The 17,045-nt window shown below is 40.9% G+C and overlaps 1 protein-coding gene across 2 annotated transcripts in view; it reads right to left on the bottom strand.

Moving 5' to 3' along the window:
- Nucleotides 1-17,045, bottom strand: part of NT5DC1 (5'-nucleotidase domain containing 1) — a 137,678-nt gene that overhangs the window by 10,030 nt on the left and 110,603 nt on the right. Inside the window, exons 7-10 of one of the 2 annotated variants that reach the window (XM_001928200.5) lie at nt 16,734-16,908; nt 14,440-14,537; nt 4,185-4,303; nt 2,920-3,072 (exon numbers count right to left, since the gene is read on the bottom strand). In XM_001928200.5, coding sequence (XP_001928235.2) covers nt 2,920-3,072; nt 4,185-4,303; nt 14,440-14,537; nt 16,734-16,908 — 545 coding nt within the window. Of the gene's footprint in view, nt 1-2,919; nt 3,073-4,184; nt 4,304-14,439; nt 14,538-16,733; nt 16,961-17,045 lie in introns of both variants that reach the window. The other variant, XM_084963568.1, reaches the window with a different exon arrangement.

Below are 17,045 nucleotides of genomic sequence, written 5' to 3'. Positions count from 1 at the left end.
TAATCTCAGCCTCCAGCAATTTTCAAAGAAATGGGTTTCAACATTAAACCAATCACAACTCTCTCCTCACAAAACCAACTCTTTCTGGTGTCCTCCATATTTCTTTGAACAAAACCCAACATTTCCTTGTTGGCTGCGCCTAAAACAACCTGTTTTTTGAGTCCCTGTTCCTACCACTGGCACCAAGCTTATCCGATGCTCCTCCAGAACATCAGCCACATTCTCTTCCCATTTCTCACTGGTCCACCACTTGTTCAGGTTTGTACTACCTATAGTACGGGCTGCTCAAGCAGCCTCCCACAGAGCCCCTGCCCTTCAGCTCAACCTACCTTTCACACAGCTGCTAAGCAAAAGCATCAATCCTGTTACTTCCATATTCAACTGTGAGTGGTTCCTTTGGCTGACAGACCTACACATCTGCTATTTTATGGTCAACACTGTGTACTGTAGCCCGTACATTACAATCTCTGTACACTTATTCACGTTATTTCTTGAACCAAGAATGTTAGCATGTCCATCAGTTGAAAATGTACCTGCCCTTCAATGCTGACCTTGAATTCTACATTTTTTATAAAAATTTTTCCCAATTCTTCTCAATAAAGTATCCACCCTGTCCTGTTTGTAATTCTTTTCTAACTTGTACCCTCCTGAGGCAACTAAGCTTTATTTGTGTATTCAAGCTCCTCACCCCCTTTATCTGCAGACTAATATGTTCTGTACAAAGGAGCTATGTAAGATTCAATTATAAGTCCCTAATATTCATAATAGGGAGGCTTGCACAAATTAAAGACTTAGTATATGCTGAACAAGACAATGGTGTCAGACTGGTTGTTTAACAATGAGTGGCTTTATTAAGATATCTCTGGCAATCCAATAAGCGCTTACTTATGTCTGATAGTTGTGATGCAATTTTTGAGTAGTGTTGTGAAATATGTGTATGTGTATGCACCCAATCCTGTCCCTCAACCATGGTGGGTGGGACTGATAAGGACATTACATACATGTTCAATGGAGCAGCGGTGGGGTGGGGAGGAGGAGTCTGATGATAAAGGAACATTATTTCAATTCTATCTTGGGCAATAAGATCTTCAAGCTGTTGACTCACTATTTCCTAAGAGCCAATTACTAATTCTTTGTTCATGACGGGTCTATAACTAAATGACGAGAAAAGGGATCTGTGGGGGAAGGATGAAGCTACTGTTAATGTAAGGCTGAAGGAAACATTCCCACTGATTCTTCATTTGCTTATTGCTCTATCTGCATCCTCAAATCATTGTGAAGAAAAACCAAATTTCACTTTAGTGGAAACCTCCTCCAAAATCACTCAAGCTAGAAGGCCCACCTTCTGCAGGGTTATTTATACCTCTTCTTCACTCAGTCCACAGAACTTCCACGGTCACACCGAAGACTACATGCTATTCAGTGGAAAACGTGTAGACACCCAACTCCCTTATTCTAACATTCTGTTGCCTCTACTTGCAGCTGTTTTAAAAACAGACTTTATTTCTTAGAGCAGTTTTACGTTTACAGATAAATAGAGCAGATGGTATGTCGGCCCTGCTCCACCTCACCCCAGACACTGTCTTTATTATCAATATTTTGTATTCATGAGTGTGGTACACTTGTGGGTTTTTTTCTTTGTTTGTATTTGCTTTTTAGGGCCGCAGGTGCAGCCTATGGAAGTTCCCAGGCCAGAGGTTGAATCGGAGCTGTAGCTGTCGGCCTATGCCACAACCACACAATGCCAGATCCAAGCTGCATCTGCTACATGCACCACAGCTCCCATCAATGCTGGACCCTTGACCCACTGAGCGAGGCCAGGGATCAAACCTGTATCCTCATGGATACTAGTCAGATTCATTTCTACTGCACCACAACAGGAACTACGAGTGCGTGTACATTTGTGCTCCACTGATTTTCCCCCTTCCCTGAACCCTGGGCACCCGCTGGTCTGTCCCTATAGCTCTGTCTTTTCCAGAATGTCATATGGGAATTATACAGTATACAGCCTTTTCAGATTGGCTTCTTTCACTTAGTAATATGCACTTAAGTTTCCTCCAATGTTTTTTCATGGCTTGAGAATTTATTTCTTTTTGTTATTTTTTGCTTTGTTTTTGACTTGTGTTTTCCCTTCCTTTTAGACTGCTCCACTAGAATGAATTTGTATTTTATTTTTTGTCTTTTGTCTTTTTAGGGCTGTACCCGCAGCATTTGGAGGTTCCCAGGCTAGGGGTCTAATCAGAGCTGCTGCCACCAGCCTATGCCAGAGCCACAGCAATGCCAGATCTGAGCCACATCTGCGACCTACACCACACAGCTCATGGCAACACCGGATCCTTAACCCACTGAGCGGGCCAGGGATCAAACCTGTAACCTCATGGTTCCTAGTCGGATTCGTTTCTGTGCCATGACGGGAACTCCTGGAATGAATTTTTAAAAGTGTAATTTATTTTATGACCTTTCTTCTTTTTGCTTTTATACACTATTTTCTCTTTTGAGATTTATAATATATTGTACTTTTTTTCCCAAGTCTTTACCTGAGTTCATTCTGGGTGGCTCAGGAGTAAGTTTAAAGGAGCTACCAATTTAATTCTGTTAGGCCCATGAAGAGAGAGCACAGGGCTTTCATGGCCAAGCAAAAGAGAGAGTATAACTACAGCCAGTCAGGATCTGGCCGCCTCATCACAGCCAAACACACCCGTGGTACAACAGCACTGGATAAAAGCAGAGGGCTAGGTTCACAGCATTCTCTCGGCATTATCTAAAAACTATCAACAAGATCAACGTAGAGCTGAGATGGCATGAAGATCAAAATAAGTGCCAAGAGATTTCATCACTCTTGGCACAAACAGGCACTTTCCAATATATGTCAAACATAAAGGGTTTTCTTTGAAGGAAAGAACTGAAGGGAACCCTTACCTCATATTTTCCTTTCTTCTCTAGAGGCTCTGCATCCTCAGGCTTCCCGTCTCTGTCCCCTCTGAGCTCTTCCAAGATGAGGACTGTCTCCCAATTACTATAATGAGAGGCTGGGAAAATATCTGAATGCATACTGTCACCAAAGTAAACAACCTGTAAGTCAGACAGCAAGTTCTGTTTGAGAGGTGAGAACTGTGAAAGAGAGTGGTGTTTCACTCTTAAGAAGGCAGAAGAAAACTCCTTGACAGGCATCCGAATAAGTCATGTAAAAGTTGCATAAACATCTTCAACGCCCTTGAAAACTTCCCAGGTGACCATCAACTTGTCCTATTTGATTCACAGGCTGTCAGGTTTAAGAAGTTACACAACTCATTTGCAGGTAGAAAAAAGGCAGACGATAAGTGGATTTATTCAATTTTCTGAAGAAGGGAAGAAGCTCGTATGTTTATAGTTAAACCTGCCCCTGGAATTGAAGAGCTGATAGGATACTAGAGACAACTTGTCACTAACGGTTAGATTAGCAGGAATGCCAATACAACCCATTTTCCAAAGTTTCTGGGCCCCACCCAGACCCGCAGAAAGAGAATCTGCTGGTGAGCGTGGGTGGGAGTGGACAAGTGACTCTGGGAAACTCCCCAGATACTCTGAGGAAAGCTCTGCTGCTCTAGTCCACCGCTCTCAATTTAGAGATAAGAAAACAAGGTAATGGAATATGAGCTAGAGCCTCCGCATCAGGAGTGCCCAGGGCTGTGACAGTGTGGGAGCCAGTGGAGCTGAGCTCAGTGACCTACTGACTCCTCCTCCTTATAGGGCTCCTGGCAAACATTTTTTAGAAGAAAGGATCCTGCTGTTAAAAATATACCAATGACAACATCGGTATTGTGACCAGGCTGTTGAAAGCTAATGTGTCTTTAGTCTGCAGTATGATCACTTCTTGCTTATTTTACATATAAACATGTTTTTGATGACCAATTATCAGGATGATACTCCTCAGGTACCTCCCACACTAATGCAGCGTATTCCCTAGGTCTGTGGCTTCCTACTTGGAATCTCTGCTTTTTTCTGTTACAGATAAAGACGCAGTACCTCAATAAGTGAAAGGCTTATTAAAGCAAAAGAGGGAGGTGAGGAGGTTGGTAGAAAGGCAGAGGAAGATGGTTCCCTCACAGGTAAGTATGCTGGGCACATCTGGAACTGTGGTTTTCATTTACAAAGGTTTCTATCTGCAAGTGGGCCTCAAGGACTCTGCTTCAAGTGGAAAATACCTTGGGTTCAGGTTGGCCAGTCATTTTCTTCAGAAGTTCATAAAGGTGGACCGCATTCCCCTGGGAGTACCAGCCAGGCTTATCCAGAGACGGCAGAGCCTCCTGCTCCTCGTCATTCTCTGAAAACAGTTTGACAATAACATACTTTTTAACCTAGGTGACAGCATCCAGTGGACAGACTGCACCCTGACGTGGCTGCAGGACATGTACAAGAAGGAACCATGTAGGGTGGGGCTGGCATTCAGTCACCACCTGTCTATCACAAGCCCTTCATGGACATATTATCTGTATTCTTATTTTCTATTATTTTTTGTCTTTTTAGGGCTGCACCGGCGGAGGTTCCCAGGCTAGGGGTTGAATCAAGAGCTGTAGCCGCCAGCCTACACCACAGCCACAGCCATACCAGATCCGAGCTGCGTCTGTGACCTACACCATAGCTCACGGCCACATTGGATCCTTAACCCACTGAGCAAGGCCAGGGATCCAACCTGCATCCTCATGGATCCTAGTCAGATTTGTTTCCACTGAGCCGTGATGAGAACTCCGTATTTTTTGAAGAACTTTTAAAGAGCGTTTTTGGTTTTAAGTTCATGGGCAAACTGAAAGGAAATGCAGAGGTGTTCCACATACCCCCAACCTTCACAAAGGCATAGCCTCCCCCATTACTGCTGAGAGTGAACAAATCCAACATATTACAATAATACGAGGTGAATTTCTGCATAACCTCAGGTATTTTGAACAAGGAATTCTAGACTCGTTAACTGTAGTCAGATGTGTTAGCCATTCCACCTCTGGTGCTCCTGATCAAAGAATTCTAAAAATACATTTAAAGATAATTAAAGTCACATCCCAGCAACTGGCAGCTGATGCTCAAGAAATATTTATGCCTATATACTTTTAATTCTTCTGCACAACTATTTAATTCTTCTGACCTACTATTCTCTAAAGAGTAGGTCACAGACTAACCATATATTAGCCTAACATTAAGAGCCGAAAGATTCCTGGAGAAACATGATGAAACCTGATTATTTCTCATATCTGTCTGGTTGTATTTACTTAGCACAGAATGTCTTACCATGCAAATAATGTGGGTTTAGAGGTAACTGGAACATAAGTAATTTACATAAATATTTTAGAAGGCAAATTTACATTTGATACATAGAGGCCAGCTTTGCAGGGAGAGTGGGAAGGGAATCTTTCTATTGCTTTTTAAAAACAAAACAAATGTGTAAAATTATAATTTCTCAAATATTGGGAGTCAGTAATTAACAAAAGGGAAAAACCCTTCTTTATACAAAGACCAAAACAAAAAACTCACTTTACACAAACATCTTCTTCCCGCTTCCCATTTCCAGCCCTACTCTGAAAACTGTTATGCAGGTACTGATCCATGCAGGACAGTGCTGAAGGCCCTGGGAGAACCTCCAGAACTGGGAAACTGTGGGACTCAGAAAACTATTATTCCATCAGCAGAGAGCCAAAATGGACTGTGAAAGCATCAGAGCTGAAGTGGAAGCTGTACAATTCAAAGGAACAAACTCAAGGACGAGCACAACCTATTTATTTATTTATTTATTTAGTCTTTTTGTCTTTTAGGGCCTCACTGGTGGCATATTGAGGTTCCCAAGCTAGGGGTCGAATAGGAGCTGTAGCTGCCAGCCTACATCACAGCCACAGCAACTCGGGATCCTTAACCCACTGAGCGAGGCCAGGGATCAAACCCTTGTCCTCATGGATGCTAGTTGGGTTCGTTAACCACTGAGCCATGACGGGAACTCCAAGGAAGCACAATCTTTATAATCCCAAACACTTCCACACTTCTTTTCACGGTCTATGGGCAACAGTTACATGAACTTATACTGTCACGTACTAAATGTGTCCTGCAAGGAGTACAATGATGACACTGATTCGAAAAGTTTAGTTAAAAAATATATTAAAAGGATAATAGAAAAAAAATAGAGGAGGACAAAGGGGATAAGAGAGTGAGCGTGATTTATTTTCTCAGTTAAATGGGGCAATAAGGAGTTTCCGTCGTGGCACAGTGGTTAACGAATCTGACTAGGAACCATGAGGTTGCGGGTTCAGTCCCTGGCCTTGCTCAGTGGGTTAAGGATCCAGTGTTGCTATGAGCTGTGGTGTAGGTCGCAGACTTGGCCCGGATCCTGCGTTGCTGTGACTGTGGTGTAGGCTGGTGGCTACAGCTCCGATTCGACCCCTAGCCTGGGAACCTCCATATGCCGCGGGAGTGGCCCTAGAAAAGGCAAAAAGACAAATAAATTAATAAATAAAATAAAATAGGGCCAATAAAATAAAATGGGGCTATGAAGACATCTTAGCTGCCATCCTTTCAACTTACAGGCACAGAAACCAATAGATGGAGCAGTTAAAGAATCTGCCCAAAGTACCTAACTGCTATAATCACGTCACAAAGGACCTCAAATTGGGGCTAGAAGACAGGGGGTAAGACAACAAATTAAAGCAAATGGTAAATCAAAGTGAAACTCTTTTGAAAACTACAATTTGATCCTGGATACAGCTGCGTTTTATAATAAAGTAAATCTCATTTTTTTTTTTTTTTATTGTAAGAGCACACAGACAAGAAAAGTAGAAAAAAAATCAGTATATTTTTAGTCAGCGTTACATTTACAAAATTAATGTGGGGAAATGATACAGCAAGGTTGTGGCTGACAACCTTGAAGGAAGATAAGTTCCATGACTTACCTCAGATGAGACAGAGAGCAGCAGAATGAGGGCCTGTGTCTGGACCTCAGCCTACAGTGTCATGAATGTGGCTCAGCTCAACTCCCAAAGCCTTGGGTGTTACTATCTTACCAATGTTTTAAAAATATGTATTTATGTCATTTTTTTTCAATCAGTAATACATGTAAATATTTTTAAAAGATTTTTTTTTTTTGGGGGGGCATACCTGTGGCATGCAGAAGTTCCTGAATTAGGGTCTGAATCCAAGCCACAGCAGTGATAACATCCTTAACTCACTGCACCATCAGGGAATGACAAAAGACTCTTTAAAAAAAAATTTTTTTTTGTCTTTTTAGGGCCACATCCATGGCATATGGAGGTTCCCAGGCTAGGGGTCAAATTGGAGCTGTAGCTGTTGGTCTACATCACAGCCACAGCCACGCCAGATCTGAGCTTCGTCTGCAACCTACACCACAGCTCATGGCAATGCTGGATCCTTAACTCAGTGAATGAGACCAGGAATCAAACCTGTGTCCTCATGGATACTAGACAGATTCATTTACATTGAGCCACAATGGGAACTTCCCCAAAAAACTCATTTTTGAACTTTATCTATGTGCTCATCTCTTCTGCCAAAGGTAATCACTTTTTTATGCACATAAAAGCAAATACAGATATGTATTTTTTTTCCTCCACTTTTTAAATACATTTATTGAGGTATGACTGACATACAATAAACTGTGCACACTTAAAGCACACAATTTGTTAAGTTTTGGCACAGGTAAATATTTATTATGAGATGAACTGTGTTCACCTCAAATTCATATACTGAAGTCTTAACCTCCAGGATCCCTGAATGTGGCTGTATTTGGAAACAGGGACTTTAAAAAGGTGATTAAGCTAAAATGAGGCCACAGAGTGGGCCCTAATCCAGTATGACTGGTGTCCCCACAAGAAGAGATTAGGACACAGAAGAAAGGCCATGTGATGCTACAGGGAAAAGATGGCCATCTCCAATCCAGGAAGAAACTAATCTTGCTGACACCGTAATCTCAGACTTCTAGCCTCTAGAATTGTCAAAAAATAAACTTCTCTTGTTTAAGCCACCAAGTCTGTGGTATTCAGTCATAGCAGCCCTAGCAAACTCCCTCCTCTCTTTCCAATACGAATATCAGCATATTCCGCACACTGTTCTGTGACCTGATTTTTTAAAAACTTTATTTCATAGATAACACATTGTGATCTGCTTTTTTTTGTAATTCCATGATTTATTTAATAGTTCTCTAACATTCAGGTGAAATGTTTTTACAAGGAAAAAGTTACAAACGTGAAGGAATTTGCACAGCTTGTGGGATCAAACAGAATCTTAACTGAAACCACTCAATTTCTTTTCTTCTTTCATTCTTTATTTCAACACTCTTTCACAGGCCAATTAAAGCATGAGGGATATGGCAGTGAACTACGTGGTCTGAGTCCCGGAGCTCAGGATGCTTATTTTTTGTGTAGCAATCTCTGACTTGCTAGGGGTTTACTAAACGATGATTCATGATTAACATATATTTACTAGAGTTCCTGTTGTGGCACAGCAGAAACGAATCAGACTAGGAACCATGAGGTTGTGGGTTCAATCCCTGGCCTTGCTCAGTGGGTTAAGGATCTGGTGTTGCCGAGAGCTGTAGCTCTGATTCGACCCCTAGCCTGGGAACCTCCATATGCTGCAGGTGTGGCCCTAAAAAGCAAAAAAATCACAAAAAGCACGTATTTACAACTGTTTTGGTTTCTAGGGCTCCTTATATGAACTTGACTGAACAGTTCATATTTACTTTTATACATTTCTTCTTCAATTTTGAGCTAGAAACCCCCCCCATTTATAGATTTTCATATACATTTTCTTCATTGTTTTTGGCATGAGCGTATGATATTTTTCCAGTTAAAATATCTGCTAAAATGTTTGCCTATGTTGGAGACTATAAAAGGGAAATTATACTATTAAAGGAAATAAATACCAGTGAGCTAGGGCAAATTTAATAGTACAGAAAGCAAAACTCTTACCCTATTTACTTTGACTTTTGGTCACTTAGTTTTAATTTATAATTTTTTAATAACTAATAGCAGTTAATTCCTTCAGTTTGTTTCCTTTGGTTTAAATACGCTTAACCTAGTTCATTTCCATACCTAATATGGTAGGAAGTGTATCTCTTTTCAGAATAATAACCTTCAAATAAATATACTCACTAAGATATTCTCTTGGGCTTACTAAAATCTGTCACTGGTGATCTTCTGACCAGTCACATCTGTTTCAACAGAAATTTTGTTTAGAAATGCAAATCTAAGCTTTGCCCAGTCCCACTGAATCAGAATCTCCATTTTTAACATGATCCCTAGGTGATCTTAGCATATTGTAAAGTCTGAGAAACAATGATGTAGAGAGAATAGCATGGAAAATAAAAACCTGCTGGAAAAATAAAAGGCATTCATTTCACCAAGGACAGGGTAACAGGCTTCTGGAGAGAGCGGTCAGAATGGAGACAAAAGGTAATTTAGCAACCAGATCTGAAATAGGCCTTAGGATGCTATATGGAGTGGGGAGCCAAAGATTCTGTGTGTCTGCGATTAAATATATTGTGAGTCTAACAGTAATAAAATAATAAAAAAATTAAAAGCAAGTGATAAATAGAAATCTGTGCCAATGAAAAGTATTGAGGGCAGTGGGCAAAAGATGGAAACAGAGGCATAAAGTGAGGGCAGAAGGAGGAGTTAGAAGCCTCGTGGGGAGGAATGATACAGGCTTAAAGGGAAGGGTGGGGACAGCAGAGATATTTCTGAGGTGGATTAAACAGAACTTTATGAAAAAGGAAAAAAAAAAGACAACAAAACGTACCAGGATTTGATGTATAACATACTGGACTCGAAGCGTGAAGTTATTGGTGATTTCCAGCTGGGGTTATTCAGCTGGAAGGTCAAGTAATGAAGATAAGGCATAGAAAGTGACCAGACTATTTGGCTGTTTGCTTGTGGAAGGAGAATCAAGTTTGATTTCAGAATACTGGGCAGAGCTATCTCGTGTACAACACAAAATATGGCATGAGGTTCTGGAAAAGACGTCTCAGCTGAGTACAGATTTGAACGTCAGGGTACTGATGACAGCTGAGGCCGAGAGACTAAAGCCAGCAAGCTGGGTCATGATTCCCAAATTGGGCAGCACGGGGGAGGGGTAGGTGGTAGCACAAGACCTCTGGGGTCCCTCTCCAACTCCTTCCTCCCACCCCCACCAAGTCTTAGCTCTGCTGAGGATTTGAGTCACGCAGTGAGTGTGACAGGAACAGGGAGATAGATTTTGCTTAGAAGAGGTTCCTTGCCCCCAGTCAGTCCTTAAGCCCAGTAGATATCAAGCTGGAGATAGGAGTTCAGCCCCCTACCCACCTAATCACTGCCTCCTATGTCTCCAAGACAACGGCTGACATCGCTCCTGTGCAACTGTGCAGAGGATGCAGCTGCTGTGCTATGGGCTCTGACTGGCTCGTGGAGCCTTCCAGCCCGCAAGGTCCTTTGCCTTAATTTAATTTTAACCACTGGGGGGAGTGATTTGATTTTCGTGACGCTGGACTGTCACATGAGGGCAGACTGATGTGACATGTATTGTACAATAACATGACTGCCGTTATGTGGGATGGTTTCCAAGTTACAAGGCTGAGAAATCAGTTAAGTACTGTAATTATCCAGACCTGAGGTACCAATTCACACAACGGATAAGGGAGTGGCAAGTGACAAACCTGGGAAAACTGGAGGATAGGTTTTATGCAAAGGGGAGGGAGAGAGGAGCCTAGGATGACAGCTTTTCCTAGCTTGGGCAAGATCTGTAGTTGGAAAATTAGAACTATGAAATACAGGAAATTAATGATTTGTTATAGGTTTGCCAAGTTTCATGTGATGAATATAATATAGGGCTGAGGGGCATGGAGAGCTGAGAAGACAGAAACAGGCCTCTGTAAATCATGGAAGAGTGAAGCCAAGAATTAAGGAATTAGGGGTCGTTAGTGTATAGGTGACAGTTAAAACCAGAGAGTGGCAGAGAGCTGACAACAGTAGAAAGGAGGGCCAATGCAGAAATGCTAGAGGACAATGACATTTGAAGAGAAAGGTGAAGGAAAACTAGCAGTGGAAACCAAGATAGAGCAGTTAGAGGTAGAAGAATCGGCATCAGCAGCAAAATAAACATTATAACAGAACACAATATACATTCTTTAATATGAGCATACGATCCTCTTATTAATAACAGTTCTGGCAATCTTTTTGCTCTCTAAATGCAAGTAGACTATTCTGTGTTAGCTCCCACAACTCTAAGATTCATTGTGTCTTTTATCAAAATATCTTTAATTAGAGGCCCAGAAAACTAAAGCTAGAAAGAACTTAAGCGATCTTCCAGTCTAATCCCTTCTGGATGTGAAAAAACTGAGAGAAGCTTTTCTACACATCTATAGAAGAGCATGAGATCCTGTATATTCTGAGTTGTGCAGGCATTTTATTCTAAACATTATAGACAATGGTGATAGGACTTTGGGTCCTTCTTCAGCCATTCATGCTTTTCATCTCTTAAAAGTTAAGGTTTAATCTTAACATGTTCATACTAGCCAAGATGACTATCAAGTCTTTTAATGAATATAATATTTGAAAACATGGTTTGAATAACTATCATTATTATGTCAGTCCTCAAATCCAATTTGATAACTATAAAACCAGAAGAAAATATTGCACAGAAGTTATAAGACAGGTACCTCCATGTGGTTATAGTCTTTTAAAAGTATACCCTTTTATCTCTGGATACTCTTCAATTAAATATAAATATTACATAAGATGTGGTAATTTGTTGGCATAAGTTAATGAGTTTGTGGTCTTCAATATGTTAACAAAATTTGGTATATTTTTAATATGCACTGTTTTCCACTACTGGTGTGTGTATGTGTGTCTGTGTGAAATTTCAGTAAATATCTTTGTAAAACGGCCTAAGTACTACTATAGGTATACTACTATACTACTATAGAACAAAAACAGATTTTTGGGGGAACAAAATATCAAAACCCTGCAGATAAAAGTAAGAATAAAAATTTATAAGTACTTAATGTATTTAAATATAAGTTTGTAAAGAGGGGAAAAATACTGAATTTTTTTTCTGGTTCAATGTAAAGAGTATTATTTAAATTTGATTTTTTTAACATCAAGAATTTATATGAGATATTAAACCAATGTATAAAAAACACTATCAATCCCTCCCTTTCTACTAGACCAGGGTTTCTTAACCTTGGCACTACTGAGATTTGGGGCCAGTTAATTCTTTGTTAGTGATAGTGGGGGGTGCTGTCCTGTGCGTTGTAGGTGGTCAGCAGCGTCTCTGGCCTCTACCCACTAGGTATCAGTAGCATCCCTCCTGTTAAACATGTCTCCAGACGTTGCCAAATTTGTCTGAGGAGCAAAATGGCCACAGCTGAAAACAACTATCTAGACCATTCTCATCAGCACATATGCCTATTCTGGTATCTTCAGTTAAAACAAAACAAAACTACAGATCTTCCTTGATTTATGATGGAGTTACGAGAAATCCAGCAAAGCAGAAAACATCTTAAGTCGAAAATGCATTTAATATACCTAACCTTCTGAACATCACAACTTAGCCTGGCCCAGCTTAAACATGCTCAGAACACGTTCATTAGCCCACAGCTGGGCACAGGCCTCTAACACAAAGCCTGTTTTATAACAGTGTTAAATATCTCATGCAATTTACTGAGTACTGTCCTGACAGGGACAGTGTCCTGCATTCTGTACAGATGCAGGATGGTTAAAAGTGTGCTGGTTGTTGCTCCATATGATGGTGTGGTGACTGGAAGCTGTGGCGTGCTGCCCATGCCCAGCATCATGAGTGTCAAATGGCATATTGCCAACCTGGGAAAAGGTTAAAATTCTAAATTTAAGTATAGTTTCTACTGAACGCGTATTGATTTCGCACCATCATAAAGCTGAAGAATCTAGGTTGAAACTTTGTTCATCGGGAATCATCTTTATGCCCATGATTGGACATTGTCTTCCAGCCAAAACCTCAATTATCTGACTATCTTCTTAGCTAAAATTCTAGAAAGAGTTGTTTACACTCATGGGTTCCACTGCCTCCAGTGAACTCTTCAGGACACGGCCATGAGGTTCTATCTCTACCACTGCTCCGTACCCCAGTGACCTCTGTCTTGTCCACTCCAATGAACACTTCTTTTTCTTTTTTCAAGGGAAAGTTAGCATTTACTAAGCTGAGTTTTTAGTACCATTTGCCCTAGGGGACCACTTTCTTCTCTCCTCACTGGTTTCTGAACAATGTACTCTCTTGTTACCCCAATATAATCTGTCTGTTCCCACAGTGCACTCTTTCTTCTCTCCTTAATGTTAGAGTGTGTCAGAGGCTGGTCTGGACCAGACTATCTGCATTCTCTCTCTCTCTCCATGATCTCATGTAAGCCCATGGCTTTAAATACCTCTCCCCTCTATGAGCTGGTGATCCCCCAATTTATATCCTGAAGCTATACCTGTTCTCTTGGACTCCAGGCTTATTTATATAATTTCCTAACTGATAGCTCCAGTTAGATAACTCACAGGCATTTCAAAATGAATAGGTTGAAAATTGAGTTCTTCATAGATAAAAGCCCTACCCCACACAAACTTTCCCTGTGTATTTTTCCTCATGGCTGCAAATGGTCCTATCATTAACCCAGGGGATTCATTCAGAAAAAGAAAACTCAGCAATCTGGAAGTCATTTTTGATTACTCCCCTTTCATCTGCTGCTTCTAAAGCATCACCAAGTCTTGGGCTTACCATCTTCACAGTGTATCTTAAATATATCTACCTGTTTCTATCTCCAGTACTGTTCACCTCAGACCAGCACAACTCAACTTCTCACTTGGGACGTTCAATTGCTTTTTTCTCTCTATCGTTCCCCACATCCGATTCATTTCCCACACAGCAGCCAAAGAGATCTTTATGTTCCTCTTATCCCTCAACTGAATAGCTTCAAAACCACTTCCACAGCATATGAAGCTGCCTGCCACCCTAATTTCACCCCTCCCTGCCCATGGCCATAAGCCAGAATCACAGGCCCCCTTTCTGTCACTGAAACTGGACGACTGGCCTCTCATGCTGGACCTGTGCATCTGTCTGCTCCGATGTCAGGGACGCATGTCCTCTGCTCTTCTCATTACCCATCCCTTGGTCCTGCCTAGCAAGTCACCTTTCCCTTTTCAGGGCCCTCCCCTGGCCAGGCACTCTCAGATGGCCTCACCAGGCAGTCACTTCCTTCACGACAGGTAACACAGCCTATAATCATCCCAGGTTTGCCAATTTGTCTATGTGTTAATTTTTGCAGCCTAATGAGGGGAAAGAAGACTTGCTATCTCCTTTATTCCCCTGGTTGCATCTAACACAGAACATGGCACATGGCTGTTAACCAACAGGGATTTACTAAGTAAGTGAATGAACACATCTTAAATAGGAAAGACAAGAAACAAAATGTTAACTTACCAAGTGTCCGGAAGGGCCTCTGACTTGGTAAATGGGAGAAGAAACCAGGCTTCAAGGCATTTGTAATCACAATGTCAAAAAGATCTTCAAAATCATTCCTAAAAAGCGATGATATTTTTCATAAATTTATCTTAAGGTATTAGAAATGATTCCTATTAAACGGAACTGAATCTCTGCCTATGTGGCCAACCATCATTTCTTATCTTTTAGGTTTTACATGCTTTCCATACATTTTAAGGTGACCCTTACACTGGAAATAGAAGGTGGAAGATGTTAAGCACTAGGCATCCTAACAACATCTTGAAGTATAGACATAAGGGGGGGGGGGAAGCACATGAACCCATTAACTCTAGGTGCAAAGCTGGCTTTCTCACCAGGGCAATAGCTAGAGTGGGTAAATTCAACAGTTTCAAACATCTCAGATATTTATGAGCTCTGTTTTTAAATTTGTGGCCTGAAATTTGTTTGGATTTATTAGCATCAAGAGTTATTAATAATTTTTTGGGAGTTCCTGTTGTGGCACAGTGGAAACGAATCCAACTAGGATCCATGAGGATGCAGGTTCGATCTCTGGCCTCATTCAGTGGGTCAGGGATCTGGCATTGCCGTGAGCTGTGGTGTATGTCAAAAATGCGACTCGGATCTGGCATTGCTGTGGCTGTGGTGTAGGCCAGCAGCTGCAGCTCCGATTTGACTCCTAGCCTAGGAACTTCCATATGCTGTGGGTGTGGCATTAAAAAGCCAAAAAAATAATAATGATAATTTTTTGTGTTATATAGGTCCTACAGAAAGTTAGCATTATATCCAGTCAGGTGACATCTTTCAGAGAGTGTTCAAAATGTAAAGATACTTTATTCTAAAAATCAGGATAGTCTTATAATATGGTAATTTTTAACTAACAATAATTGTTTTTTAGTCTGTATTTAATGCTATATTAAGGATTATTTGGAACAGCAAAGGAAAGATAGTCCTGTTCCCAACAGACTACATTGGGGAGATAATATTTACTCAACATTCCAGAATACTTTTTACACAGCAAAACTATACTAGAGAGGAATTAATAAGATATGAAGAAAAATTTTGGTTATCTATGCTAATGAAAAAGAAATTAAGACTCCCAAGTATTTATTCTGAAGCATGGTCCCACCACTAGGACAGCAAATGTCTCTATAGAAGGAACTATCTAGGCTTTGGGGACTGTAGACTTAATTCACTTCAAGGATCCCAAACCTATACATTAATCAAAAAGCAGGAAACAACTGACAGACTACAAGTATTACCACAGACCACTCTAAACCCACATGCGCTGAGGAACATGGAAATGAGGAAGCTAAACAAGTTGGCCGGAGGGCAGTTTTGAGGCTAAAATTTTGCTTTATGGCAACTCAGTACAGTATCTGCTAAAATTTGAGGAAATATTAGGGAAGATCTAATTGCCTATTTTAGAATCTAGTTCTAACACAGATATTCCTTGGTACTGCCTGCAAAAATGCCGTAAATAAGTATTAAGACTTATTGAAACTTACCAACTACTCTGTGTAATACCTCACATGTATTGTGCTATTTAAACACTTATTTAAACTTTACACTTAGGAGGTATTAGTGTACTTTTACTTTTTTTCTTCCTGTTTTTTTTTTTTTTTTTTTTGCATTGTACAGAGGTACTGGAACTTGGTTTCTTTAGTGTCATGGCAACTGACTCCCCCTCATGTGCCCCCCACTGTCACATTTTTAAGATGATGAAATTGAGGCTTAAAGAAGGTTATAGAACCTATCCCAGGTCACAGGATAAGTTGCAAGGCAGGGCTTGACCCATATCTGGTCTTATGCTAAGTCTTGGTCTCAATGTTCATGGATGCATTGATAGCCTCAATGTTCATGGATGTCAATTCCGCCTCTAGCTGGGCTAAATGGCCAAGTATCTGGCTCCAAAAGGCCATGGCTACAGAGGAATTGCACTCCAGGTATGTATCGGGGAGTAGAAATCAACATCCCTCAGTAATCAGCTGAAGCTGAGAAAGCAAATTCATGGAGGACCGCCTGAAGGACATGTGGTCCAGCCACCTTTCAGAAAATCAGTGGGCTGTGAGCCTGGCAGTACCATTTTGACAAAACGTACTTGGGGTGTGTTGCTGTCAGCAGATGTTGAGAAATGTTCTGAGAAACAACCACTTGTCACTCAGTATTGTTTAATATAATGACATGGCCACAGTCCAGCACTTTGAAAAAAGCCCTGGTCTAATTTGTTATCATTATTTTATAAGACCATGAAAACGAAATGATGCATCACTCACCCAAGGATATATCTGCAGAGGAGTCTACAGTAATCGCTGTGAGAGCTGGTAATTAACATAAGAATTTTCCCAGCATTCTTCAACTGTCGAAGCCACTTTTTTACAGATTCAGGGCAAGTGTGTAAATATCTGCCTGGATCTCTTTTTATTTCTGGAAAATAGATTCCACAGTTCTCTGGAAAGCAAAAATGTCAAGGAGATTTTTCTTTTAAAAAATTTTTCGATCCCTGCCCCTGCTCAGTGGGTTAACGATCCGGCGTTGCCGTGAGCTGTGGTGTAGGTTGCAGACGCGGCTCGGATCCCGCGTTGCTG

Source organism: Sus scrofa, chromosome 1 (assembly GCF_054392235.1).
Source record: "Sus scrofa isolate SSC_HxYL_T2T_F1_AM1 chromosome 1, Sscrofa_HxYL_maternal_Yorkshire_Landrace_v2.0, whole genome shotgun sequence".
NCBI lineage: Eukaryota > Metazoa > Chordata > Mammalia > Artiodactyla > Suidae > Sus > Sus scrofa.
The sequence above is the reverse complement of the archived record's forward strand: the minus strand, read 5'-3'. Positions and strand labels throughout refer to the sequence as shown.